We start from the raw sequence: 27,370 nt of genomic DNA, 5'->3' as shown, positions 1-27,370 counted from the left end.
CTTGGTGCTGGTTGCCCTGCTGGGGAGGAGCTGGGAGCAGGTTGGGTAGCAGCAAATCCCATGTCCACTGATGGCTGTGGGCACTGGCATTCTGGTGACTGTCCTGAGCAGATGCATGGGCCCAAAGAAAGTAACGAAGATGATGAAAGTGTGGATTCTGAGGAAACGTGGGGTCAGAGAACCCCTGTACCCTAGGGCACTGCTCCGGCCTCTGTTCTCCCCCACCTGGGATCTACCAGGAGCCTTGATCCCGCCCATGACTTCCAGCCTGCTGGCTCTTCCCTTGCTCATGGAACCAGGCGGGCCCAGCTTGGCGCCCCAGAGGCTGCCTCTTCTGCCCTCTCTGAAGCATCAAGCATGGCTAGTTCCTTTTCTCACTCACAGGACAGCTTGGGGCTTCGGGAACCTCACCAGGCCTCCCGGCTTGGAGAGCAGAGTGCTCATTTGGGATAGCCGAAGCAAGCATTCCCATTTCACTCACCCGGCGGTAGCCAAACATGGCTGCTGTGCGTACACCCTTCTACAATGGCCTCCTCCCTCCCGCCTCCGCCAGCAGCAGGACCTTTGCTGCTCATGACCTCGCAGCAAGGGAGTTGGAAGCTGTCTCCCAGATGCCATCAACTCTGTATGTGGCCTTCCCCTGCCCCAAACACTGTCCTATCTTGTCTCTTGGTGCATTCCTGCTTCAAGACCCAACCTAGCCCAAATGCCACCTCCTCGGGAAGGCTGCTCTTCTCTCCCTTGCAGGTCAGTCCATCTCATTGGCTTGTGCTGAGTAAGAATGCTATGAGGACGAAAAGAGGCAGACAGGTGGGGGCAGCGAGGAGAGCTAGCCCTGGGAGGGAGCCTGAGCTCATCAGGCTGACACTCAAAGAAGGTCAGAAGTTACCTAACTTCTCCCAGCAGCCCTTAGACACAGGACTCAGCTTGCTTATTACAAAATAGCCTTTATTGATAAAATAGTTCAGAGTCTTAGAAATACCTGCATGTCACAACAGGAGGGCTGGGTCCCACAGAGCATACACGAACAAGATCAGCCAGCAGATGATTACAAATCAGCCCCTCAGCTACACCCCAAATCAATGTCCTAGCCTCACAACTACAACCAACCAACGAGGACCAAGCTGGACAGACGTCCTCTCCAGGTACCCACCTAGTACCCACCATGGGTACCCACCATTGTCGCTACCCGTGAAAACTCCCTGAGCACCTTCCAAATTGGATAAATCCATCCTGGGCTAACAGCCTGTGTGGCTCGTCACCCCTCCCTGAGGCTAAGAGTTCTATTGCCCAAAGCTGATAAGTCAGGCTGCCCATGGGGAAGACCCAGACACATCCTTTACAGATCTCAGTCACTCTGAGAAACAATTCCTAAGTGGGGGAGACAACCAGGAGGTAAAGGCACCCCAGCGCATATCCATTTCACTGTGAGGGTTCTTAACAGTCAGCAAGGCATCTTCTGGGCTGGGGTAGAATTAGTTATGCATCCAAAGGCTCCACATGGGGTGCGTGGAGTTGTCTGGGCCCTGGAGCGGGTGGCTCTCCCAGAATCCACAGGGCCCTGGCTGCCTGCTCCAGCCCCAGCACCCTACCTGAGGATCTCATCTCAGACTGCTTCCTTGATGTGAGTATTTTTAGCTTAGGGAAACGATTTGCCTGCTCGATGACAAAGGACTTATCCCCTAATGGGGTTGGGGCCAAGCCACTGAAAACTCTGGTGGCGTTACAGGTAACAGATGGAGAAGCTGTCACCGGCATAATAACTCAACCCTTTTTGGGTACAAGAATGCATTCTCAAAGAAATCCTGGAATCTGAAAGAGCGACTCGGTGCACCTCAACTCACTTCCAGTTTGGGGTAGGAGTTCACACACCCCAAGCACAGAACAAAAGTCTACAGGAAGGCTCATGGTGGTAAACACATAGGAAGGGGATTTTTATATCACCAGATAATCACAGTTGCTGGCTCTCTAGCTTTTCCCCCCCATGGAGCTCAAAGCTCTCTGCAAAGCCTTTCATCTCCCTGCTGCAAGTAGGCGGCGGCAGGCAATTGTCGCCCTGCTCTTTGCAAGGGTGAATGCCAGTGATCAGGAGCTCCTATTGAGGCCAGGCCAGGCTTCCAGACCTCCCCAATGAGACAGCCACGTGCCCACTTGCCTCCCAGAGGGTACTGAGTGAGAAAACCAATCCATGCTTTTAGCCTTAAAGGAGCCACAAATCTAAAAACCAATACTAGCCCATCACCCCCTGCCCCAATAGCTAGTGGGAACCACAGGTGCTCAGCGTGGGTGAATCCTCCTCATTTCGTCCTCTTTCTCAGCAGCAGGTCCTCCTAGGAAGTGTAGAAAACTGGCTTCCTGCTCTTTGAGGGGCATGGGGAAGAATCAAGGCTTGGGATGTAACTCAGCTGGTTGAATGCTCGCCTAGCATGCTTGAAGCCCTGAATTCATTCCCCAGCATCTCAGAAACCAGACACGGTGGTGAACGCCTGGAATCCTAGCACTGGGGAAGTGAGGGCATGGGGATCAGAATTCCAAGATCATCCTTAGGCTGCATCGCAAATCTGAGGCTGACCTGGACTACTCGAGATCCTGTCTCAAAACAAAACAAAAAATAAAAACCCCAAACCCAAGAAAAAACAGAATACCACAAGTGAGTGGCCTGCCAAGGCACAGGGGTCTCCAGAAAAGGGAAGCCCGGCCTGTTGGCTTACAGGTGACTGGGAGGGAGGCACTCCAATCCAGTCTGGCCTTGGCTACATTCCAGAAGACCCAAGCTACCCTTGCTCAGGAACGTGGAGAAGAGCTACCCCACAGTACAGTCAGCAAGGGAAGGTTTCCAATGGGCCCCTGGGAACAGCACTTTTGTCCTTTCCCCTTTGGGGGGAGTCTGAGGTTGAGGTCTGCAAGGGGGCCCCAGGAAAATGGCCACATAGACTATGGGGATGAGGGACAACCATCGGGTGGTCCTGGCACCAACCCGGGCACAGGCAGCGAGCAGGCAGGCTCACCAGGCAGTCTGGGTCCACTGCCGGCAAAGGATCCTTCGAAAGGCACGTCGGAAGTCCTGGTTGAAGATAGTGTAGATAACAGGGTTCAGGGAGCTGTTGCAGTAGCCAATCCAGAAGAAGAACTGGAAGAGGCCATGCGGTACCTTGCAGCGCTGTGGGCAGATGGCCCCCAGGCTATAGCTGAAGAAGAAAGGAAACCAGCAGACCACAAACACGCCAATGACCACTGCCAGCACAAAGGTGAACCTCTTCTCCCGGCTCAGCTGTGCCCGTCGTCGCCACCACTGCCCACTGGCAGCACCCACAGTCCTGCCCAGAAGCACCTGCCCGCGAAGCGTGGCCAACACTCGGGAAGCCTGAGGCTGCTGCAAGGGTGGGCTGCATACAGAGGCAGGAGACGCTGGCGGTGTTTGGGGTCCACACGCTTCCACCTCCTCTTCATCCTGCTCTTCGGCTCCCTCCTCTGCAGGCGCCCCACCATCGACCTCCTTCTGGCCCTGGCCCGATCTGGGAAGGGCAGACCAGCTGGGTGGCAAAGCCCTGCATTCGGGATCTTCGGGGGTCTCTCCCTCCTCCTTCTCCCTTGGAGGCTTGGGGTGTCCGTTGGCCTCTCCCACGGAAGACAGAGGAGAGGCCAGGGTTGGCACCTTAGCTGAGGTTGGAGCTCCCCGAGCGACAGGACCGGGCTGCTTGGGCTCACCCTCCCCGGAGCCTCTCTTGGCCCTGGGCCCCCGGCAGTGGCTGCGTTTGGCAATTACATAGATTCGCAGGTAGACGAGGATCATGATGAGGCAGGGAGCAAAAAATGATCCGATGCTGGAAGCCAAGATGTACCAGGCCTCTTGGTTGAGCTCACACTGGGGGAGCCCGTGAGGCTCCGGGCGCTGGTCGCCCTTATAGATGAGGGGCGGCAGAGAAATGACAGCTGCAATGAGCCACACAGTGAGGATGATGCATTTGATGCGGCGCGGCGTGCGCTTGGAGTTGTACTCCAATGCTCGGCTCACTGCCCAGTATCGGTCCAGGCTGATGGCACACAGGTGCACGATGGAGGAGGTACAGAAGAGCACATCCAGCGCCAGGTAGACCTCGCACCATGTGCGCCAAAAGTACCAGTAGCCCAGCAGCTCGTTGGCCAGAGAGAAAGGGATGATAAGGGTGGCCACTAGGATGTCCGCGGCTGCCAGTGACACCAGAAAGAGGTTTTGTGGTGCACGGAGTGAGCGGCTGGTCAACACAGCCAGAATGACCAGTGCGTTACCGAAAATGGTGAAAAGGATGAGGAAGGTGATGGCCGACGCGATGGCGGCGGTGGCTTGCACCGAGTAGGGCTCTTGGTGGTCCATGGCGGGGCCGGATACGTCCAGAGGGATCGCTGCTGGCCAAACCCACGGTCCAAGGGAGACAGCGCCACTCTGGCTCCGCTACAGGAGGGGGTCGTCCACCCAGCGGTGCGGATGGCTCTGGAGCCCCATAGCCTGACCGACAGCGGCCTAGGAGGTCCGGGGACACCCGGGACCAGCCAACGATCTCCTACATCCTCTTCCACCGATGCCCGGCATCCCTGCAGTCCACCCCAGAGAAGTTTTCCAAGTTGTCCCACTGATGTCCCGGGACCGGAGGAAAGTCGCGCCTTCGCGCGGCACAACTGCAGGACACACAGAACCGACTAGGGAAGCGCAGCCGGCGCTGGGAAAAGGCGCGCTCTCTCTCCCGGTGCCGCGCCTGCAATCAGCCAGCCGCGCAGGGGCGTGGGGAAGAGAGCCAGCACCGCGGGAGGAGGGAGGAGACTGGGGGCGGGAGCTGGAGGAGGGAAGGAGGCGGGGCGGGAGATCCGACCGAGGGTGGATGGAAGGTGCGTTCGGTGGGAAAGTGGACCTGCGACACGCACCCTTTACTCCCCCGGTCCCCAACTCCTTTCTCCTCCCCGCCGCCGCGGGCCAAGTCCGGAGAGCCAGGCGTCTGGGGTCTTCGAGGTTCTGGGAAGGATACTTACAGAAGAGAGGAGGAGCGGTGGTGCGTGCCGGGACCTGGGACCTTGGCCTGGCCCAAGGGTCCATTTGCCTTCTGTCTGCGAGTCTGGGGCGGAGCACCCAGATGGGTGGCGGTAGGTGAGAGAGCTCATGTCGCCTGCAGCAGCCCAACAGCTCCGAGAAGCGTGTAGGGCGTGGTGGGGTGCTTAGGTATAAGAAGCCACATCGCCATCTAGCAACTGAGCCACATCTCAGCAACTGAGAACCTTGGGGGCCGGCCCGCGGTGGTGAGAGAGTTCCGAACCCGGTTTCCTAACGCTTCCCCACCCAGACTCCACTCGGTCCGACTTGCGAGGTGCAGGGAGTGCATCTCTGTGTTGCGAGCGCCCTCTGCTGCCGTCTGAGTGCAGAGACTGGGGACAGGCGCTAGTCCGGGAGACACCAAAAAAAGCTGACTGACCCCTGGTGGGAAGTGACTGATGAACTGCAGCTGCCCAGTTGCTGCCTCAAACCCCCGCCCTCGTGTAGACAAAGGAGCGAAAGGGGAGAGGGGCAACTGGAGAGAGATGGCTCAGCAGTTAAGATTGCCTCGTGTAGAGGACCTGAGTTCGGTTCCAGCAACCACGACGAACTCACGGCTCCAGGGGACGACATGCCTCTGGCCTCCACCAGTACCTACACTCACACGTGCACATACCCACACAGAGACCCATACTTTAAAACAAATCTTAAAGAGGGAAAACAGCAGCGCCCCGCGGTGTTGCGCGCACTTCCTTAACCCTAGCACCGGAGAGGCAGAGACAGGTAGATCTTAGTGAGTTCAAAGCCAGCCGGATCTACAGAGTGAGTTCCAGAACAGTCAGGGCTGTTACACAGAGAAACCCTGTCTCAAAACAAAAGGCAGCCGGGGGGTGGGGGTGGCAGCTTAGACTCAAAGAAAAGGTGTAAGGTTTGGAGAGAAGCCTCTTGACCAATAGCACATGAAGAGACCCAGGTCAGGGATGAGACCTTGCCTCTCGGTAGCTCAGGAAAAGCTGATATTGATGGCTACGGTGCAGGAAGGAGCTGGCCTGGACAGCTCCAGACGCTCATGCAGCCTCTCTAGGGTGGCGGTGGGAGGAGAACTAGAGTGAGAAGAAACGACCGCTAGAGAGCTGACTCAGCAGTTAAGAGGGGATGGATTGCAATTCCAAGCACCCACACGTCAGCTCATAACTGTCTGTAATTCTAGATACAGGGTATCAAAACAACCTCACCTGACCTGCATAAGCACCAGGCACACACATGATGCATATAAATACATGCAGGCAAAAACACTCCAACACGGGGTGGGAGGGGGGAGAATAGGGGAACCCGTGACTGATATGTAGAACTGAATGATATTATAAAATAAAATAAATAAAATTTTAAAAAATGAAAAAAATCAAACCTGAAAAAAAAAACACTCCAACACATAAAATTTAAAAAAAAAAAGACCAACTCTGGACTAGGCCCTCCCCAGCCCCTAGCCTCAAGGGGGTTTCTCCATAGCCTTGTAATTGCCTTGTATGGAAAGAGACAGGCTTTGTATTTACAGATCCCAGTTCTGAAGGGCACTATTTGAATGTATATAAATTAATCCCTGAGAATAGAGTCTGTTGTAGAATATTAGTTAAAAATGTATCACATCTGTTCATGCTGTGGAACATTTGTTTACTGATGCAAAGATGTGTTGCATTCTTTTATGTTGCATTTGTCTAACTCTGTGAAGCTGTGTTACTTTACCTGTCTAAAACACTTGATTGGTCAAATAAAGAGCTGAACAGCCAATAACAAGGCAAGAGAAAGGATCAGCAGGGCTGGCAGGCAGAGAGAATAAATAGTAGGAGAGGTCTGGGAGGAAAAGATGGAGGGGCAAGAAGGAGGAGAGGAAGACTCCAGAGGTCAGCCACTCAGCTACACAGCAAGCCACGGAGAAAGAACTAAAAAAGGTACACAGAATTAGAGAAAGGTAAAAAGCCCAGAGGCAAAAGATAGATAGGATAATTTAAGTTAGAAAAGCTGGATAGTAACAAGTCAAGCTAAGAACAGACATTCATAAGTAATAAGAAGACTCTGGACCTGGCAGCAGCAGTGGTGGTGCATACCTTTAATCCCAACACTCAGGAGGCAGAGCCAGGCAGATCTCTGTGAGTTCGAGGCCAGCCTGGTCTGCAGAGCGAGATCCAGGACAGGCACCAAAACTACACAGAGAAACTCTGTCTCAAAAAAGAAAAAAAAAAGACTCCGTGTGATTTATTTGGGAGCTGGGTGGCAGCATCCCCAAAAGGCAAAGAGTAAAAAACAACCAACTACAGGAGTCCACTCCCAACCTCCACCTCAAGTGGACTTTCACTCATCATGACCACCACGGTGAGAGCTGGCATGTGACTTTTGTGTCCCCACAGACCAGGCTTTCCCTGACTCAGGCTCAGACATACCACCCTGCCCAGCCACATGGGGGCACTTTGAGCAATGCCTCCTCATCTCAGGCTGCCCTGACATCCAGATATCCAGTTATGTGGGACTGCCACAACCAGAAAGGGTGGCAACATGTAGGGCAGGCTCAAAAGGGACGGCCAGTTTTACCTGCCCCTTTGAGACTGCGCTCTTGAGACAGGTCTGACTGATACACCCTTCCTATCATGTTGGATTGGGCTTGAGCCTACAACCACAGGGGATGAAGAGGTCCTGGTAGCCCCTTCACTGAGAAAGGGCTGAGGGTAGCCATAGAAACTTGGGAAATAGTCACTGAGGCAAATTCCTGCTAGTCCGGAAGAGACATGACTTACCCGCCTTTCCACAATCTCCAGCCACACTCCAGCCACAGAGAGAAGACTTCCCAGACCGCTATCGGCATCAGATGGGATGTTTAATGGTCCATTATCCTTAAAGGGCCAGGTCTCCTGGATGCTGCAGGAACAACAACCCCACCTTACCCATCCCCACTAAAGAACATTCACCTGGTTCTTCTCTGAAGGGGCAAATCTAAGTCTACCAAGTGTCAGGCCATGCTGGGCACTTACTGACCAGTCAGGCATCAGCCCAAAATGGCTACTACCATGGAAAGATGCTCTCCCACCCTACAGCTGGGAGGACAGTAGGCACTTGTCCCAGCACCAGGGAATTCCCCAGGCTGAATGCCACCAGTCCTTTCCAGGGCTCTGTTCAGCCAGAGACCCACCCTTCCTCAGTAGGCCCAGCTCGCTCTTCAAGCTCTGCGCACACTTTCACACTCGGCTGTGGTCCAGGGATTTGTTGAATCACACCCCCACCTCCATCAGAAGGACATCTCCTCCCTGTTGCTGATACTGGCCGTGGTTGTTGGTTGGTGAGGGGCGGTGGGAGCCTATCAGTGCATGGCAGACACATAAATGTGCTCAGACCCATTGTGCCTGTGGTGCCCCGGAGTCATATTCTTGGAAAGACAGACTACAGGGGAAAGGTGATTTTGCATGCAAGTGACATCTTTTTTCAAAGAAGGGCAAGATGACTGTACCCACCTGGCCATGGGAACCTAGGCAGATAGATGTGTGACATCTGAGAGCTGAGGGGTGTCATTGAGTCTCCTGGGTGGAGCCTAGCAGCTTCTAGCACTGCCCTTCCTGACCTAAAGATCCCCCTGGGACTGATCCCACCCCCTTGTTGAGCTACATAGGCTCCCTCCCAAGAGACCTTATTTCCAGAACACTCTGTGTGGTCAACCTCCCCCAGACTCCATTCCCCCAGCCGCTCTCTCACACTGTTCCCAGTCACTGCCCCTCTCTCGGACAGCCTTCCCGCCCCTCACTACCCTCAGGCTGCCCCCTGGTCCCCCCACACATGCTCTTGTGGACTCTCGAGGATGCATCTGCAGCCTGCCCTCCAGAGCCCACTCCTGTGATTCACCAGTGCCTGACCCCTTTCTGTGTCCTCTTTCTCAGTAGGCTAGGAGCATGGACCGCCCCCTAACCTTGCCATACTTCACGGTGCCATCCCTCCTCAGCGTCCTGTCCTCTCAAAGTCTACCTCAGAGGAGCTCAGTGACTGTGTCCTGTCCACCCCACATGGACCATTTGGCAACGCCTTGAGACGCCTGTGAAAGTCACAGCACAGACGTGAGGTCCCTGCTGACGTCTAGCATGGAGAGGTCAGCCTCCACAGCACAGTGAGGTCCCTGCTGATGTCTAGCATGGAGTGGTCGGTCGGCCTCCACGGCAAAGGGCCAGCAAGTGACAGGGGCTGGTGGTGCTGAGCTCCAGAACCACAGACTTCACACACAACACACTGTCCAGGCCCAGAATCCCTCCTGCCCTGCGTCTCAATTCTACGGGAGTTCCACCCAGGGATGGCACCCCCCTAGATGCTAGGGCACATCTCCTATCCTGCTCTCCCCCTGAGCCCCACGACCTTTGTGCCTACCCCTTCATTGACCCACCCATGTGATAGGGGTGACCCAGACCTAACACATCCACTTCTCCCAGCCCTACCTCTCCTTTCAAGGTTGCTGTTCACCTGGCTCCCCCCCCATTCCTGCTGCCTCAAACCCCAAAATATGCCCAAGGCACCCACTTTTGTCCAACTCCACAGCCCTCTTCACTCTCACTTTCGTGACTACCATGGCCAGGTCTCTTGGCTTCCAATCTATTTCCCATGAAACATCTAGAATGCCTTAAGTTACATTTTGTTACTCCAGGCTGTTCTTGGAAGAAAACCCTGCCCTGTCTCTGCCTGGTCTATCCCTGCCTGCCTCGCCCTACTTAATATGCTGGCCAGAAACTCCTTGCTTCTTCCTGCCCCAGGACCTTTGCACTGGTGACTCTATCATAGCATTTTCACAAGTGACCCCAGGCCTGTGCATGCATTCTTACAGGGGCTCTTCCTAACCATCAGCTTGCAAGTGTCCTCCAATCCCTGTCATTGATCAGTTCAAGACGTCTACCTATTGGCAGATTATCCATTCCTCTCCCTACCTTGTTCATGGTATCCCTGGTGCCCATAGTAGAGCTTACCTGGCACCTAATGGGCATTCTAAGTTGCCTGTTGAATAAATGAACCCAGCAGTGAGCAACACTACATAGCTGTGTTATTGGAGTTTGGGGAGCTGGCTAAGCCTCTGTGATCAGCCTCCAGGCTGATGAGCTTCAAGGCCTGGACCACCAGGCACTCTGCAGAATGGAGCTTGTGGAACATGCCATTACTCAGAGCTGGCATGGAGACCAGGCTCTCACAGGGACATGTGGCTTCCCGTGGGGAGGATGCAACAGGACAACTTTGTCCCTGGCCATCCTCCCAAGAGAGGAGCCACCAGATTCACTCAACCCAATCTTCTGAAACTGGATGTGGAGATCAAGAGCTACAACCTAGGCTCATGACAGCCTTGGGGATGGGGTCTCGGTCTAGAGTAGATTCCCCTCCCCTGGTCTGGTGAGGCCCCTGGGCGCCCTAGCCCAGCGCCATATGCCTGGTTTGGACACTTAGATGGCTCAAGGCAGCCTTATTTTTGATGCTTCTGTCTCTAATCTCCCACTGGGACTGCTGCCCTTCTGAGAAACACTGCAGGGCCCCAGTTTACTAACATCACAGCCAGACCGCACAACCTCCCATATCCAAGATCAAGGAGAGAGTGTATCCCCTGGCATGATCCTTTCCTGAGACTGACACCCGGCACTGGCCCTGTGACTCAGTCTCGGGAACCAGACTCAGTTCTGAAGTCTAAGCTAGACTGAGGACATGGGCTGCAGAGTCTTCATGGACCCTGGAGGCAATCCCCAGGAAGATGGCAAAGGCCAACCTTCGGGACACCAAACTGCTCTTTGTCTCTGCTACCTGTCCTGTCACCTTGAGCCTGTCTACATGCCTCTGTAAGGCTGGCCCTCAAGAGTGGAGTGTGACTCCCTGGGAGCCTTCATGGGCACTTGGGGTGAAAGACCCTTAGATTTTTTTAATACAATACTTTTTTGTTGTTTTTTGTTTTTCAAGACAGGCTTTCTGTGTAGCTTTGCGCCTTTCCTGGAACTCACTTTGTAGACCAGGCTGGCCTCAAACTCAGAGATCCGCCTGCCTCTGCCTCCCCAGTGCTGGGATTAAAGGCGTGCGCCACCACCGCCCAGCTAGATTTTTTTTTTTTTTTTTTTTTTTTTTTTTTTTTTTTTTTTTTTTTTAGTTTGGGGAGGGAGCAGTATGAAACAGGGTTTCTTTGTATAGCCCTGGCTGTCCTGGAACTATGTAGACCAGGCTGGCCTCGAACTCAGAGCCGCCTGCCTCTGCCTCTGGAGTGCTGGGATTAAAGGCGTGCCGAGCCTGCGCCGCCACCGCCGCCCAGCTAAAGGCTCTCCTTGTACACACAATCAGCAAAACACATTGCATGAAGCAAACACCCAGCTTTATTTCTGCCTTCTCCCATATGGATGAGGCTCCCTTCCCCACGAGTTCCTCTCCCATCCCAAGCAGGGCTTCCCTGAACTCCCAACAACCTCCTAGAGAATGGGGGCTCCCGGCCCAGACCCTGGTACCTACATACTTTTTGTTCCTAGAAGAAATCTCACGGAAGACCAAGGAGGAGTGGGCATGGCTGACGGACAAGTGGTGTGACACCCCCACCCACAGTGTTCTACTGAGCCCTTGTGGGCGCAGCAGCAGCAACGGTGATCTGATGTGGGACTAAGGTTCAAGTCTGCTGTCCAGCGACTGGTGGCCTTGCCAAGGCTTCCATCATGCAGACCTAGTAAGGAGCCTCCTCTTGCTAGTCCAGCTTAGCCGGAGAACTGGACTCTCTGCCTCCTGGAGACCAAGGGCTGGATCCCAGGGCTTCAGGACATCCTTAGAACCAGGCATAACGGGCAAGAGGACATTCATGGTCCCAATCACAGGGCTTCCCGCTGAGACCGTGTCCGAGGCAACACTCGAGTCCATGCTGGGAGCAAGTCCTCAGCTGTAGAATTCCCAGAGGCCCTTCAGGGCTGGAACCTTGCTCTTGCCCACCACTACCAGGATCCTGTCTCCATCCCCCAGCATCTCCCAGGGCTAGGGCTCAAGTCAAGAACAAACAGACCTTGGGAGCCTCTCTATCCCTAGGAACTCTGTAGGGGGTGGGGGAATGTGGTGGGGAAACAGACCAAGGGAGTGGCCTGGGCCTCCAGAAGTGGCCAGTGCAGAGAGAAGAATTTAGGGGTGATGCCCAGAGGGGCAAGGACTAGAAGACCTTGCTTCTCTGGGCGGGAGATATCCTCCCCACTTGGGGGCAGAAGTCAACAGGCTCAGTCTCTGGGCACCTCTCCAAAGTGACTTCCAAGAGCCCAACCTCCTGGAAGCAGAGTTAGACTCCCAATGGCATCCTGGATCAGTGCTGGCTGGCCTCTGGCTTCTGGAAAAGGAGCCGGAGGTACAGTGGGCACTTGGACTACCTGGAACTGCTCTAGAGAAATGCCATCTGCACCTGCTCCAGGCCCTGACCTCGGAGAAGCAGCTAGCCTTTGAGGTGGTCTTGCCAAGGCCTCCACACTGAACTTGCTCTGAGCAGGATGCTCCCATCCATGCTGGCTGTCTACAGGCCCGGCAAGAATACCCTGGTCTCCAGCCCTGGAGCCACTGGGGGCAGAGATTCTAGATTCTTCTGCCAGTGCCTCCAGAAGTCTTTGCAGATGTGAGAGAGAGACAGGAGTGAGACTTCTTCCATCACTGTGGGCCTCGGACCCTGGAAAAGGAGAGAGTGGAAGTTAGGTCTCAGAATGGCAGAAAGAGTATAGAGCATGGCCACAATAATTAATGCTGGCTTTGGCTTTCTTTATGCAAGGAAGGTGTGGAGCCAGACTCCCTGAGATGATAGCCTGCGAGGTCTCTGCTAAAGCACAAACTCTTACATCCCTACCACACACCAGTACAATTGTTGGCTGTGATGGACTATGACCGTATCTTTGTACTTGAGAAGCAGGAGGATCGTGGGTTTGTGGTCAGCTCGGGTTACACAGAGAAACCTTGTCTTGAAGACAAATAGGAAGAGCCAGGACAATGGAGGTGTGTCATCCCTCCTCACTTGGCCCCTCAGGTCACCACTAGAAGGTCCTGCTGGCTCCCTACCCACACCCCAGCAGCCCAGTTGGGTGACCCTGTTATTCCAACTGACCCAAGCACCACAGCGCTTCTCCTACCAGGTCCTTCTTTGGGTTACCCTACACCCACCTCCCGTCCCCACTTCTTAGACATCCTCTGGAACCGTGTCTGTTCAAACCAAGGGAGGGCATCAGAAGCTCCCGAGTGTTCTCGGGTCTGTGTACTGCCAGGAGAAGACCCTCTTTGCTTTCTCTCTGCGACCACACCCAGACCATGACTGACACACTCCCTTGAGGGAAACCCTTGAGCTTCATGGCCCCTGGTATCTGCTCTGGTGGACCCCACTGCTGCCTCTTGGTCCTGTCTTTCCTGCTCACATACCATGATCTCCCATTCCTCCATCAGTGTACAGTGACCAATCCACGCCGACTCCTTTAACCTCCTCCTGCCAGCTTCTGCTGGTCCCACAGCTCATGCCCTCTCTCTCATCAGCACCAGAAACCACAAGCAGCAGTGTCTCTACCCACCCTCTACCAGCTTTGTTGCCTACCTCAGCTGCCGTCATCCCTTAGGACACAACCCCCGCCACCTTTCCTCGGTCACAAGTCCCCGCCACACCCAGTCCCCAGCACCACCCTGTGTCCTGCCATCCCTCCCAGGTTCAGGTGCTTTGTGCTTCGAGGGCCTCCCACTGCTCTGCCAGCGGCCTCACGGTGGAGCCACGGCTACACATGGCGTCTCCAGATCTGCCCATGGACTCGGGTCCTCTCCTGTTGTCTTCCTTCCCATTGTGTCCGGGTAAGTGTCTGACGCTCCCTCCAGTTCTGGCTGAGCCTCCTTTCTCTTCCAGCACCTGCCCCCCTTTCTCCACTGTGTGCCCCACCATCCCAACACCAAACATGCCAACCTGTCCACCACTGTGTCCAACCTTCCCTTGGACCAGTCCCTCCTAATCATGTCCCCGTTCTCTGCTCCAGGCTGACCTGCAGTCCTCTCGCCACAGTCTCTCTCTCTAGTTTTAACAAAAAGTATGTAATATTTGATGTACTAGAAGTAATATGTATATGTGTGTATATATAGATATATATATCTATATAGATAGATAGATATATAGAAAGTGACATTAAGAATGATACTTAAGCTGAGCATGGTGGCACATGCTTTTAATCTCAGCACTGGCAAAGGCAGGCTGATCTCTGAGTTTGAGCCAGCCTGATCTACATATTGAGTTCCAGACCAGCCACCACTGACTGCATAGTAAGACCCTGCCTCAAAATAAAAGGGGAGGGAGGATGCTATTATCTAAGAAGCAAAAATCGAGCACACAGATTGTGAGGAAACATTTCCACATGATATACCCAACAAAGATATTTCATTAGGAGTATTTTTTAAAGCCAGGCAGATGCCTTTAATTTCAGCACTCAGGAGGCAGAGGCAGGCGGATCTCTTCTGTAGACCATGCTGGTCTACTTAGAAAGTTCCAGGACAGCCAGGATGACAGAAAAACCTTGTCTCAAAAAAAAAAAAAAAATAAAAACCAAAAACAAAACAAAATAAGAATATTTTCAAAATTTATAATTCAGCAAGGAAAACCCAGTCCAGCTGAAAACAAGGTTAAGGATCTGTATAGACACTGGTCCAAACCTAAAAGGTATGCAGAGGACCAGCCATCTCATTAGAGGATAGCTATGGCTGGAGAAATGCAAATCAGAACAAAAGATGCTTCCATATCCACGGGGAGGCTCATAATCAAAAGCGTAGACCGTATGCCTTGACAATTCTGCAGAACAGTTGGTAGCCACCTGTATAGCTAAAGGGGTTTTTAAGTGGTTCACCTGCTTTGGAAGACAGCTGAGTATGGAGCTACCATGGGGCCCAGCAATCTTATGCCTGGGTTAGATACCGACTGACATAGTGTATTCATAGTAGCCCGGCAGCAGGAACAACTCAAACATTCATCGAGTGATGAATAAAGAGGATATGACTGTCACTGGACAGAAGTGAGATGGGGTGCTGTAGGTGCTTTAGCAGAGATGAACAGCAAAGGTCATGCTGAGGGCAGCAAGCCAGCCACAAAAGGCACGTGGCTCCATTTATATAAAATGTCTAGACACGGTAAATCCACAGAGGCAGAAGGCAGATGAGTGACTAATTGGGGCTGGTAGGGAAGAAAGGGTGGGACTCGGGTGTAGGGTGACCTAAAAATAAAATCTGGGTCACAGGCATGCACAGCCGCTTCACAGGGTGTCACACTGTCTTCAGGAGGGTCACCACAATTTGTGGTCCTGTCGGTGGGATACAAACACCACCCTTTGCCCCATACCCTTTAGCAGTATTTGGTATGATCAGTTATCACAGATTGTGGACTTCTCATTTAGGGAAATCGCTTATTCGACTTCCGAGATGCCTGTTAACCACTTCACACATTTTTCTATCTGGTATTTTGACTTCCTGTTCATAGCTCTTTCTGAATTCAGAGCAATACCAGCTACTAGTTCAGAAGCATCTCTACTTTCCAACTTTTATTTTAGATTTGCTTGTGGAGCCTCTTGATATTATGGTTGATGTTACTGAATTTATTAATCTTTGTAGCATTAGGGTTATTTGTGAAGAAATTCTTTCCCATCTCAATGTTATAAAGATGTCTTGCTATGTTTCTTGCTAAACTTTTTAACTCCATGCACACAAAGTCTCCTATGCCCTAGGGTGTGTAATGGTAGACACCTAGATACCTGATTGTCTCAGAACCATCCAGGGCAGTGGTTCTCAACCTTCCTAATGCTGCGACTCTTCAATATAGTTCATGTTGTGGTGACCTCCAACCATAAAATTACTTCATTGCTATATTTTATAACTATAATTTTGCTACTGTTGTGAAGTGTAAATATCTGAAAGGGTCATTCAACCCCAAGGGGGTCATGACCCACAGGCTGAGAACCACTAGCCATCCTTTCTTTCATAATCAAGGTCGCCCTTTGGAGGGCTCACATTTGATTTTTTTTTTTTTTTTTTTTTTGAGATAAGGTCTCACTATGCAGCTCTGACTGTCCTGGAACTCACTACGTAGACCAGACTAGTCTCCAAGTCAGAGATCCACCCCTGCCTCTGCCTCTCCAGTACTGGGACCGGACTGAAGGTGGGCACCACCATGCCACTAGGTTTCACTTCTGAATAAGATCCCTTTCAGAACCTTGCACTCTGCTCCTATCCCATGCTCTTACACAAACCTACTTTATATGCCCTCTATTCAGAATGTATACAGGTATTTATACATTTGTGTACAGCTTCTGCTTCTTTTCTAAACTAATCTATGAGTAGTTTTTTTTTTGCTTCCTTTCCAAACACCAGAACTTTGTGTCTTCCCCTTGCCTTGGTGCAATGGTTAAGACCTCCATTTCAACACTGCATGGATGGATGAGAGTGGGAAAACTTACCTTGGTCCTAGATTTAACATTTTGTCATTAAAAGTTCCTTCTACTCTAAGTTTTGGTCGGTGTCTGTTGTCTGGGTTATTTCTCTTTGCTAAGGGGTTTTAGTCATTAGTGGGTATGAACTCTTTTCAAGTGTGTTTCCAAATCCAGTTGTGAGGAGTCTGGTGACTGACGCTCTCTCCTTACCTCCTCACCATCGCTTTACCCTCACACTTCAGCACCGTTCCCTAGCTCAAGCCACCCTCCCTTGTGGCTTACCTCTCCTGTGGGTGTCAGGGACACTGTGGCTGCAGTTGTACAGCCTGCGGACCCGGGTGATATCTGAGGTGCTCAGGTTCCATCGCTGGCCGATGTGGACACTGGGGGTCCAGAGTGGTATGATGGTGGGCTGCCCACGCCAGCTGAAGGCAAACCTGGAACCCAGGGGTGGGGCCTATGTCAGGATCACAGTAGTGGGGGCTAGCTAGGAGGGTAATGCAAGGTGGGGGGGGCTGAGGGAGGGGGAATGGGGGCCAGAGGAGGGCCTATGGGGAGGGGGGCAGGGAAAAGGTGCAAAGGGAGGGGAGAAGGGAGGGTGCTCACCTCCCATAATGCATCACTGACGAGTAGTCATAGGGTGCTAACATATTGCTACTCCGAGACTTGAGGAAGTTGATTTCAAAGCCTTAAAAGCACAGACATGCACACTTTTGTGGATATATAAAAGGAAGACAGGCAGGTAAGGATAGACAGGGAGAGAAGCGGGCAACTTCTGGGATGTCACAACCCACATAAGCGAAGAGTCCGACTACCCTGCTGAGCCTTCTTTCCGGGCTGATCCCTGCGCTTGGCACACCTTTGCTACCCTACTCTACCTGACCCTGGAAGGAATCCAGACCTATACCAGGTGATGTGGAAGCAGGAGGTGGCTTGTGGCCGGGCAACCATGACCTCCTACAAGCTCTCTCCAGCTCTTCCTCCTTCCCAACTCACTTTGCATGACACGGATCTCTGCAAATGTGCAGCCCCACAAAGCTGTGGCTGCTGGGCCTTTGACACTGGTACCCCGCCTACTCCTTGAGCTAGCTTCAAAGGCATGCTGTCCTCTCTACTCAGGATTGTGGTGCCTGAGCCCTCGGTAGCCAGATCACCTTCATCTCCCCATCTTAGAGCACAAAGCTGCAGAGGTGGAGCCCAGCAGTCCAGTCATCTTGGTTGGTCAGAATGCCCTCTGCCCCCTCCAGGCCAGTGAGGGAGGGGAGGTCGCTGACCACTCCTGAAGAGCTGCCGTTCCTTACACCTTTGTTCCCCAATCCCTCTCTCCAGACCCAGCAGGCTGTGTCCACACACTCTTCTTCCAAAGTCACCAGCAGCCTTCTTACCCTGATCAGAGGCCCAAGGAATGCCAATTTCTTCTCCTCAAAGAGCCTTTGTTAGTTAGCATAATTTTAAATAGGCAACATATTCCTGTAACTCAAAACCCAAGTATCTAGCTGGACATAGAAGTGCACACCTTTAATGCCATCCCTTGGGAGACAGAGGTAGGAGGATTTCTGAGTCTGAGGCCAGCCTGGTCTACCATAGCGAGTTCCAGGATAGCCAAAGCTACATAGTGAGACCTATCTTTTTTTCTCTTTTTTTTTTTTTTATTTTATTTTACAATACCATTCAGTTCTACATATAGCACGTTCCCTATTCCCCCCCCACTCCCTTACCCCAGCCTACGTGAGACCCTATCTTAAGGAAACAAAAATGTCAGTGTCTAGCATGCACAAAGCCCTGGACTAATTCCCAGCAGCAAGAAATACAATACACATATACTAAAGAGAATGTGCATAAACGTTAAAGACAATAGCGAGTCTCTCCTACCCCACCCGCCTCCTCTGAGCCTCTCAATCCCCACAGAGGTTAATCACTGTGATTAGTTTTTATGCCCGGCAGAGCTTATGCCCATTGATGCAAACATATTCTCCCTTTTCTATCTCTGAGTGAACCACATTTTCCCCATTAAAATAGCCGATCTAAAACTCGTCAGCTCTAGGGATGGAACAGCCAGTTACAACCCAAACAAGTGCCGTACCGCCTTGCTGCATTCCCTAGCCCTAGGTAGGTAGTTTGGTTTTTAGGCAGTCTGTTAGAACAGCTCCAGGGAATGTGTGCGTTTCCTAACTCTAACTTATGCCTTTACCTTAATTAATTCTCCTAGTTTTTTTTTTTTTTTTAAACTTAGATGGGCACACTTAATTTATTTGTTCTCTTTGCTTTTATGGATATAAATATTGATGCCTCTGTGCTTTCCCTGAGCCTACCCTTAGCCAGAGACCATGGGTTTTAAAATAGTGTTTTATGAGTGTTTATTTAAAGGCAGAGTCCATGTAGCCCCGCCTAGTCTCACACTCAGAATCCTTTGCCTCAGGCTCTGGAGTGCTAGGATTACATACTTTTCCTTTTATTTATTTATTTTTGAGACCCCCTGAAGTTCTTTTAACCTCCAGAACTAAAAGTATTTGGCTCTCTCCTAAGGAGAGCAGTCTGGGGGGTTGGTCAGTTATTGTTTTCAGCTTTATGTCATGAGCAGGATCTTTGCACTGACCTGAGTTTTCAGATCTAGAGTTTCTCACAGCCTGACAAGCAGAGTGCTTCTAAGCAGAGCACCTGGAAAGATCACGGTCACCCCAGCCCCACCTCCCCAATCCCCACCCCTTTGTCATTAGCTCCCCAGTTACCTCCAAAGCACCTTCTCTGGGGCAAGTGTCCCCTTTTCACCCCCAGAGCAGCAGCAGAGGCCCCTCCAGGTTCCCACTGGCAGGAGGCTCCGACTCCTCGCCCCTCCCCAAGTGCACTGTGGGCCTTGCCTTCCACAGCTGCCCTCCTGCCCAAGGCAGCCGCCGTTCTCACCACTGAGCTCCGAGCCCCCCCCACAGGCAGCCCACATTCCTGCATCTGATCCCCGCACCGTGCCCAGCACAAGCACACACACTGCCCCTGGCATCAGAACCCACCCCCCCCCCCCCACCCCCGTCAGCCTCGGCTCTGCCACTTCCAGGGCATTCTCAGCCACATGCCCGTCTGATGCCCATCTGATGCCCACCTCCACCTTTCAGTGTTGCCCCCTTGGCTGGGCCATGTATCTGGGGCTACTCCCTCCATCTCTCTCTTGGCTCAGTGTCCCCACCTGACATGTAGCCCCTACCCCAACATCACACACTAAGATCTACGACATAGGGGACTGCTGAGTACTCAGTGAGCAAGAGTCACAGGACACTGCCAACCTCACATTCAGATGACTGACGGGGCAGAGGAGTGAGACACAAAGCTGATGGTCGGTGGCCTTCCTTGGGTACAAGTGTAGAGGCCCAGAGCAGCAGCCACAGGACCACTCTCGAATACCAGAGAGATAGACAGTGTGGGGGACGGACTCTTCCGGGGGAGGTAGCACCTCCTCTCAGCTCCAGCCCTGGCCTGAGGCCTCTGTCCCTCGGGGTCCCCTGGGTCCAGCCTATCCCGGACATCAGCTGACTTACCTGGGAGGATCTCATTCCAGTTGACGCGGATGTAGCGGTCGCGGTCTGCCCGTGAATGCTCATGCCAGAAGCCAAGCACGTGCATGAGCTCGTGCAGGACAATGCCCCGGCCCTTCTGGAGACAAGTGGGGGCCAGGGACACCACCTGCATCCCTCCACTGCGTCCCACACCAGAGAAGCACCTGCAAGACCAGGAGAGTGAAGAGCTTGGCCGTGAGCTAGCCGGGTATCGGCCTAGAAAGGTCAGAGCGGAACAGATATTTGCTGTGCTTTAGGACCCAGGCTGGACCAGTATCAGACTGCCAGTCCCCATCCTGGACTCTAGTCTCAGACTTACTGTCCCATTCCCCAGGTCCCTTGACTGCTTGGCCTGTGTGAAGAGGGTGTCACATGGAGTTTCATTACCACCTGAGCTGCCAAAAGATGGGACCTGACATTCATGCACAGTAGAGCAGGTCATTAAGTGAGCAGACCTATGTCATAAGCCTGAGTCACCGCTTCCATCCACACCACGTCAGGCTCCAGTAAAAGTGGGATAGAGGTATTACCACTACCCCTACACCTCGGAAAGAAGGCAGAGGCTAAATTAGGGCTCCCCTGGACTCACTCAGGTTGACACATGAATGGTAGACCTAGGACCCCAACATTTCCCCAGACCCATACCACAAGATCTCCAGGAGATGAGGGCTTTGTAGGGGAGGGCCCTGTGTCTAGCGGTCTTCCCTCACCCACCTTTGGCCCCGAAGGTCCAGGCCATGAATGAACCATTCAGGGCAGCCTGGGTTGAGGCCCAGAAATAGGCTTAATGCCGCTCGTGCATACTAAGGGAAGAACAGAGAAGACACACGCCCACAGCCCAGGAGCACTTACCCTGACATAGGAAGGATGGAAATGAAGTCTCTGTGGCCCTGGTAGGGGACAAACCGGATGCATGTGAAACGCTCAAACTCAGCGAAGGCCTCCAGAATCACCCGGCGGCTGGACTCATCTGGGAAAGACACACCATGGCTGACCCCCATGGAGGTCCCATAGCTCTTGAGGACCTTTGAGGTCTGCATGGGGGCTGAGACCAGACATTAAGTCCACCTTCCAAAACAGTGTTCAGAGGGGACAATGTTGACAGGAAGGCCTGAGCTGTGTGACCACAGACACCACACAGACACAGACACAGACACACACAGACACAGACACACACAGACACACACACACACACACACACACAGAGACACACACACACAGACACACACACACAGACACACACACACAGACAGACACAGACACACACAGACAGACACACACAGACAGACACAGACAGACACACAGACAGACACAGACAGACACACAGACAGACACACAGACAGACACACAGACACACAGACAGACACACAGACAGACACACAGACAGACAGACACACACACAGACAGACACGACACACACAGACAGACAGACACACACAGACAGACACACAGACAGACACACACACAGACAGACACACACACAGACAGACACACAGACAGACACACAGACAGACACACAGACAGACACACAGACACACACACAGACACACACACACACACAGACACACACAGACACAGACACACAGACACACAGACACACAGACACAGACACACACACAGACACACAGACAGACACACAGACACACACAGACACACACAGACACACACACAGACACACACACAGACACACACAGACACACACACACACAGACACACAGACACACAGACACACAGACACACAGACACACAGACACACAGACACACAGACAACACACACACAGACAGACACACACACAGACACACGACACACAGACACGCACACACCACAGACACCGCACACAGACACGCGCACACAGACACGCGCACACAGACACGCGCACACAGACACGCACACAGACACGCGCACACACAGAACACAGCACACACAGACACGCGCACACAGACACAGCGCACACAGACACGCACACAGACGCGCACACAGACGCGCACACAGACGCACACACAGAACACGCACACACAGACACGCACACACAGACACGCACACACAGACACGCACACACAGACACGCACACACAGACACGCACACACAGACACGCACACACAGAACGCACACACAGACGCACACACAGAACACACACACACAGACACGCACACACAGAGACGCACACAGAGACGCACACACAGACGCACACACACACGCACACACACACGCACACACACACGCACACACACACGCACACACACACACACACACGCACACACACACACACACACACACACACACACAGACACACACACACACACACACACACACACACACAACACACACACACACACACACACACACACACAGAGTTCAGCATGCCCTGGGGATAGGAGCTCTGCACAGCACTCTGTAAGAGGGGGTGTGGTACTGCAGAAGGAAGGATGCTCCCTGCAGGAGCCCTGCTGCATGCAGGGGAAGGGCGGGAAGACCCACCTCAGCTTTCTTACTCACCATACTTGCTAGAGAGCAGGAAGGGGATCTCCACAATGCCATCAGTGCCCTTGGGCCATTTATTGTTGGTCACTGACAGCAATCGGAAGGGGCTCTGAGGAGAGGGGGCAGCTCAGAGTTAATGGAGGACCCGGGCCACCTAAGCATCCTACTCCTTAGGGTGCCGGGCCTCAGGCCACCAGTCACCTCTGAACAAGCTGTGAAACAGTCTTCCTTCCCACTGCTCACTGTCATTCAGCAGCCTTCTGCCCTCTACAGGGCGGCACCACCTCTCCTAAACAATGTGTCCTCTCTGCAACAAGTCACTTCAGTGCCCCTCGGCCTCCTCCCTTCAGTCTCAGCCCTCCATCCCTAGCCAAGATGACCTCTCCAGGTTTCTCCTTGTTCTGGCTTCCCTAGGGATCTTGACAGCTATCCAGGTCTCACACATGTACAAGTCCATCTGGGCTCTCCAGCCTTGGGCTTTCTACGCCTTCCCCCTGGGCAGGGTGTCAAGTGGGGTCTGAGAGCTTGAATCCCCGCTTCCAAGGAGCCCGCTTGGGCTGACTAGGTTGTCATTTCAGCTGTCACCGTTACCATCACGATGACCTTGACAGTTGTCCCTAACCAGCCATACAAACCAAAGCACTCCGGACCCCTAGAAGAGGGTTCTGAGTTCCCTCACAGCTTCGCGGCTGCCCATACCACATGTGTACAACTCACCGGCCGGATGATGTCCCCTTCGACCAGGAAGCTGCTTTCTGGGGTCTCCTCTGAGATGAGCCCTGGGAGGGAAAGGGGGAAGGGATGTGGGTCACCCGTGGCTTCCAGAACACAGGCTGGGACGGGCCCAGCTCTGCTGGCGTCTATGCCTTCCACTTTGGAGCTAAGCTTCCTTGAGCACCAAGGCATGTGACTTTGGAGAAGTCCAACAATGGCCCTGTTGAGTCCCAGCCTACAGGTGTGTGTGAAGCTTCTCAGCCTCAGTATCCTTCCCCTGCTCGAACATAACCCGCACCTCCCTCAGCACTTGAGATGCAGTCCCAACTCCAAACCCTCTGCTGTCAGAATTCGTCCTCCTCTTCCATCCAGGCTCACTCCAGCCGGCTACACTCCCCAGAACACACCCTGGTCTCTCCTGCCTCACCTTGCCCCCTCACCATCTACTTCCCATTATCTTGTTACATTCTGGACCTTGAGGTAAAGGAACCAAAATTACAAGTTATAGCCACACAAGGAAGTTGAGGAAGGTAAATACTTTTTTGTCTCCGTTTGCTTCCGCCTCTCATCTTTCTCCTAGTCAGGGAGCCTTCTGTAGCTGACTGCTGGGAAGAGAAATCTCAGGAGGACCCCTGAGGCGCTGATGGAAGCCACAGAAGGCTCAAGAGGAATGCAGGAGCACCACCTCATCTCAGAGTTTCAGAGGACAGATGGCGAGCAGACTAGTCACACCCCTTGAGTCCTCTTCAGGTGTGAGGAGTCACCTCAAGATTATCTCTGACCAAGCCTGCATCCTTAAATTTAAAAAGCCACTCTCCTGGCACCGACGCCTTTAATCCCAGCACTCGGGAGGCAGAGCCAGGCGGATCTCTGTGAGTTCGAGGCCAGCCTGGGCTACAGAGCGAGATCCAGGACAGGCACCAAAACTACACAGAGAAACCCTGTCTCGAAAAACAAAAAACAAAAACAAACAAAACAAAAGGCCACTCTCCAGGACAATGGTTCTCAACCTATGGGTCATGACTTCTTTGGGAGTCGAACGACCTTTTCACAGAGATCACCTAAGACCATCGGAAAACACAGATATTTACATTATGATTCATAACAGTAGCAAAGTTACAGTTATGAGGTAGCAATGAGAATAATTTTATGTTTGGGGGTCACCACAGCAGGGGGAACTGTATTAAAGGGTCACAGCACTAGGAAGATTGAGAAGCGCTGCTCCAGGACCTGGTGCAGTTGTGTGGTATTAACAGCCATCATTGCCGTCATTCACAGCAGCTGGGGACGGCGGCGTTTCCCAATAAGACATCAGCTAGGCAGGGGCAGCTGTGGCAACTGCTCTGATGACATTGAGAGTGAGTGCCAGGAAGACCCTTGGTTCTGGCTACTTCCAGGGGACAACGACTGAGTAGGCATTGGTGCCCATCTTAACCAGCTCACAAAGAAAGGGAGCAGATCACACCGTGGTCACCACCTACCCTAAGCCAAGGTTACCTCCTGCTCTCCCAACGTTTCAGCCCATGACGTCTCTAATATCTGAATTCATCTTCACTGCCGCTAACGTTAGTCCAATGTGTCTGTGTTCTTCACTGTCCGAGATCCCCAGACAGGAGCCCCGAGACCGGCTTCTTTGTTCTTTAATACCCTACCCCTTACCTGCTAGGTCACACCTGTACACTGCCCCTCACAGAGTGACATGTTCTCAAATATCTACCGATGATTTCGCTCAACTCCCAGGCTGAGAAAGAGCCAGTGCTTGCTCTCTTCTTTTCATGATTTTTTTTGAGACAGGGTGTCACTGTGTGGCCTTGGCTGTCCTAGAACTCACTCATACACTGGGTAGTGACGATGAGGCAAAGCTGGCGGGCTGACAGGCCCAGCTACCACCCAGGCCCAGAACCAGGGCTGTGAGTCAGCCCACCTCAGCATCCACCGGTACTTATGAACTGTTGGGACATGTGAAGGGGAACGAATCTACAGATCCAAAACTGCAGGATCTCCATGACACAGGACAACAACAGAATATCCAAGAGGAGCCCCAGAGAGAGCCCATTATCAATGGTGTAGCAGAAACCAGAGGCCTCGAACCAGACCAAAGAATGATTCATGGCAATGAACACTTACCAGTAAAGAGGAATGGACTAAGGTGTAGACTGTGTAACTCAACGGGCCACACTACAGCTTCCATGGCGAAATTCTATTGTTGGTGTTATTGTTGTTTGGTTGGCTTGGTTTTGGGTTTTTCTTTTAAATTTTGTTTTATTTTGGCAGGGAGGGTTGCATGGGCAGAGGGTGGATGTGAGGGGATGGGCAGAGGAGTGGGATCGGGATGCATGATGTGAAACCCACAGAGAATCAATAAAAATTAAATAAAATAAAAATAATAATTCACCAGAAAAAAAAAACACACAGAAAAAAGACAAGCATTCCCTCATGAAACCTGCACTTATTTAGAAGTCCCTGAATAAGTGGGAACATGTCTTTTCAACTTTTTCTGCACACTCACACTCAGCATGGCTTTTGTGAGTATGATCCTGTAGTCTCACCTTGGTTAATTGCCGGGATGTCCTTGTCCTGAGAGTCCTGGCTCCCTTCAGGGGTGAAGCCTTCTGGGACAGTGGTACTGCAGACTCCTGAACATCTGGGCACTGAGGGTGCTCCTAGGACCAAACCTGGCCCGGGAAGACAAGTGCAGACACATAGATGTCCCCAGGGCTCCATTGGAGAGACAGGACAGCAGAACATGGGGAAACTGAGGGATTTGGGCAGCCAAACCCAGCCCCTCCCAGGAGAGGCCTCCCAGCATGCATCCCTGAAGCCTGCCTGGGCTTCCCACTCAGCCCCACCTAGCAACAAGGTCTAGATGACTTCAGTGAAGGAGAGGGCCCTTTAAGGGACTAACACTTGGCTGGGGCAGCACATGAGGCAGAAGAGATGCAGGAGAGAGACAGAGTGGACTTTCAATCTTGAGGTAGCACCGGTTCAGGGCTAGCCTCAGATCCTTCTCTTCAACTTTTTCCTCAACCCAGGCTCAGCTTGAGTGACAGCTGCCCCAGCCAGGCCAGAACAGAGCCTCTACCTTAAAACAAGTAGGTATGTGGCCATGAACTTGGCAATCTACGGTTAGGTGGGCCCTCTCCTCCTACAGGTGTTGGGAGGTCCCCTCTGGGACACTGTGTCCCAGGCACACCCCTGGAGACCTCCACGTGGAACCGTGAGGCTCATTTATGACTATTTTAAGCCACAGCACAGCCCCTGGCCTCCCCCAGTGCCCCGGAGGCAGAAGCCAGCTTACCAGGCAAAGAGAGCAAAGCTAACATCCAAGACCACAGGCCTCCCATGCTCCCCATGGTGGGTCCTCACTGCCCTCTCAGCAAGCAATGTACAGAACCACAGCAGAAAAAGGACATCCTAAGCGCAGGCGCTGTACCACCCGCCCCTTTAATAGCGGCTTCCCCAGCCCACACCTGCAGCCTCCCAACCACCTCCAAGAACAACCTCCCAACAGCCGCCACCTGAAGACCTGCCCACTCCTTCCTGAGGACCCTCCCCCAGGCCTGAGCCTTCTAGACCATAGTCCTACCCATCATGGTTGAAATGGGTTAAAAAGTGGGCGGGGGACACAAAACAAACCACTTGGCAGCATAGTGTCCCTGAAATCCCCTCCTGCCACCAGAGGGCAGAGAAGCATTGTAGCAAGGTTCATGGGCGGGACTGAGACCCCAGCCCTAGAAGTGACCACTTTTCCTGCCCCACCCCCTCCCTACCAGGAGGCTCAGACACAGAAAATCTGCCTGAGAACCCAGGCACCCTCCCCACCTCGATGTATCTGATGATGCAGGTGTGGACACTACACCTGTATAAGGTTTCCTCTCTCTTTTTACCTTTCTTTCTTTCTTTCTTTCTTTCTTTCTTTCTTTCTTTCTTTCTTTCTTTCTTTTCTTTTCTTTCTTTCTTCTCCTCCTCCTCCTCCTCTTCCTCCTTCTTTTGAGACAGGGTCTCATCATTATGTAGCTTTGGCTGACCTGGAACTTGTCACTATGTAGACCAAGCTGGCTAAAACTCACTACCTGTCTCTGCCTAATGAGTGCTAGGATTAAAGCTACATGCCGCTATGCCAAGCTCTAAGTTTTTGTGTCAGAAGCCATATAGGAAAGCACATCGTCTTTGCAGGATTCTGAAACTTCAC

At 52.6% G+C, this 27,370-nt stretch overlaps 2 protein-coding genes across 2 annotated transcripts; both read right to left on the bottom strand.

The window, feature by feature from the left end:
• Window positions 1–930: 930 nt before the first annotated feature.
• Window positions 931–5,194, bottom strand: Adra2b (adrenoceptor alpha 2B). The gene has a single exon (XM_028892735.2). The coding sequence runs from the start codon at window positions 4,352–4,354 to the stop codon at window positions 3,005–3,007; it is 1,350 nt and encodes a 449-aa protein (XP_028748568.1). The 5' UTR covers window positions 4,355–5,194; the 3' UTR covers window positions 931–3,004.
• A 6,719-nt stretch (window positions 5,195–11,913) lies between these two features.
• Astl (astacin like metalloendopeptidase) lies at window positions 11,914–26,580 on the bottom strand. Its single transcript, XM_028892737.2, has 9 exons — window positions 26,477–26,580; window positions 25,728–25,853; window positions 23,182–23,243; window positions 22,480–22,573; window positions 20,835–20,952; window positions 19,965–20,146; window positions 17,044–17,125; window positions 16,720–16,874; window positions 11,914–12,674 (listed from the first exon to the last, which is right to left on the bottom strand). The coding sequence occupies exons 1-9, from the start codon at window positions 26,529–26,531 to the stop codon at window positions 12,238–12,240; spliced, it is 1,311 nt and encodes a 436-aa protein (XP_028748570.1). The 5' UTR covers window positions 26,532–26,580; the 3' UTR covers window positions 11,914–12,237.
• Between the last annotated feature and the right edge of the window lie 790 nt (window positions 26,581–27,370).

The sequence above is a fragment of the Peromyscus leucopus genome, chromosome 4 (genome assembly GCF_004664715.2).
Source record: "Peromyscus leucopus breed LL Stock chromosome 4, UCI_PerLeu_2.1, whole genome shotgun sequence".
Lineage (NCBI taxonomy): Eukaryota > Metazoa > Chordata > Mammalia > Rodentia > Cricetidae > Peromyscus > Peromyscus leucopus.
Note: the sequence above shows the minus strand (reverse complement) of the source record. Positions and strands in the feature narration are given on the sequence as shown.

What these genes read in the sequence shown, in the direction of transcription:
- Astl (XM_028892737.2), bottom strand. Translation starts at nt 26,531, where the DNA reads ATGGGGAGCATGGGAGGCCTGTGGTCTTGGATGTTAGCTTTGCTCTCT. An exon ending in AGCTTTGCTCTCTTTGCCTG is followed by an intron (nt 25,854 to 26,476) that starts GTAAGCTGGCTT and finishes TTCCCGGGCCAG; the next exon opens with GTTTGGTCCTAGGAGCACCC. An exon ending in TCCATCCTTCCTATGTCAGG is followed by an intron (nt 20,147 to 20,834) that starts GTAAGTGCTCCT and finishes CTGGTCTTGCAG; the next exon opens with GTGCTTCTCTGGTGTGGGAC.
- Adra2b (XM_028892735.2), bottom strand. Translation starts at nt 4,354, where the DNA reads ATGGACCACCAAGAGCCCTACTCGGTGCAAGCCACCGCCGCCATCGCG.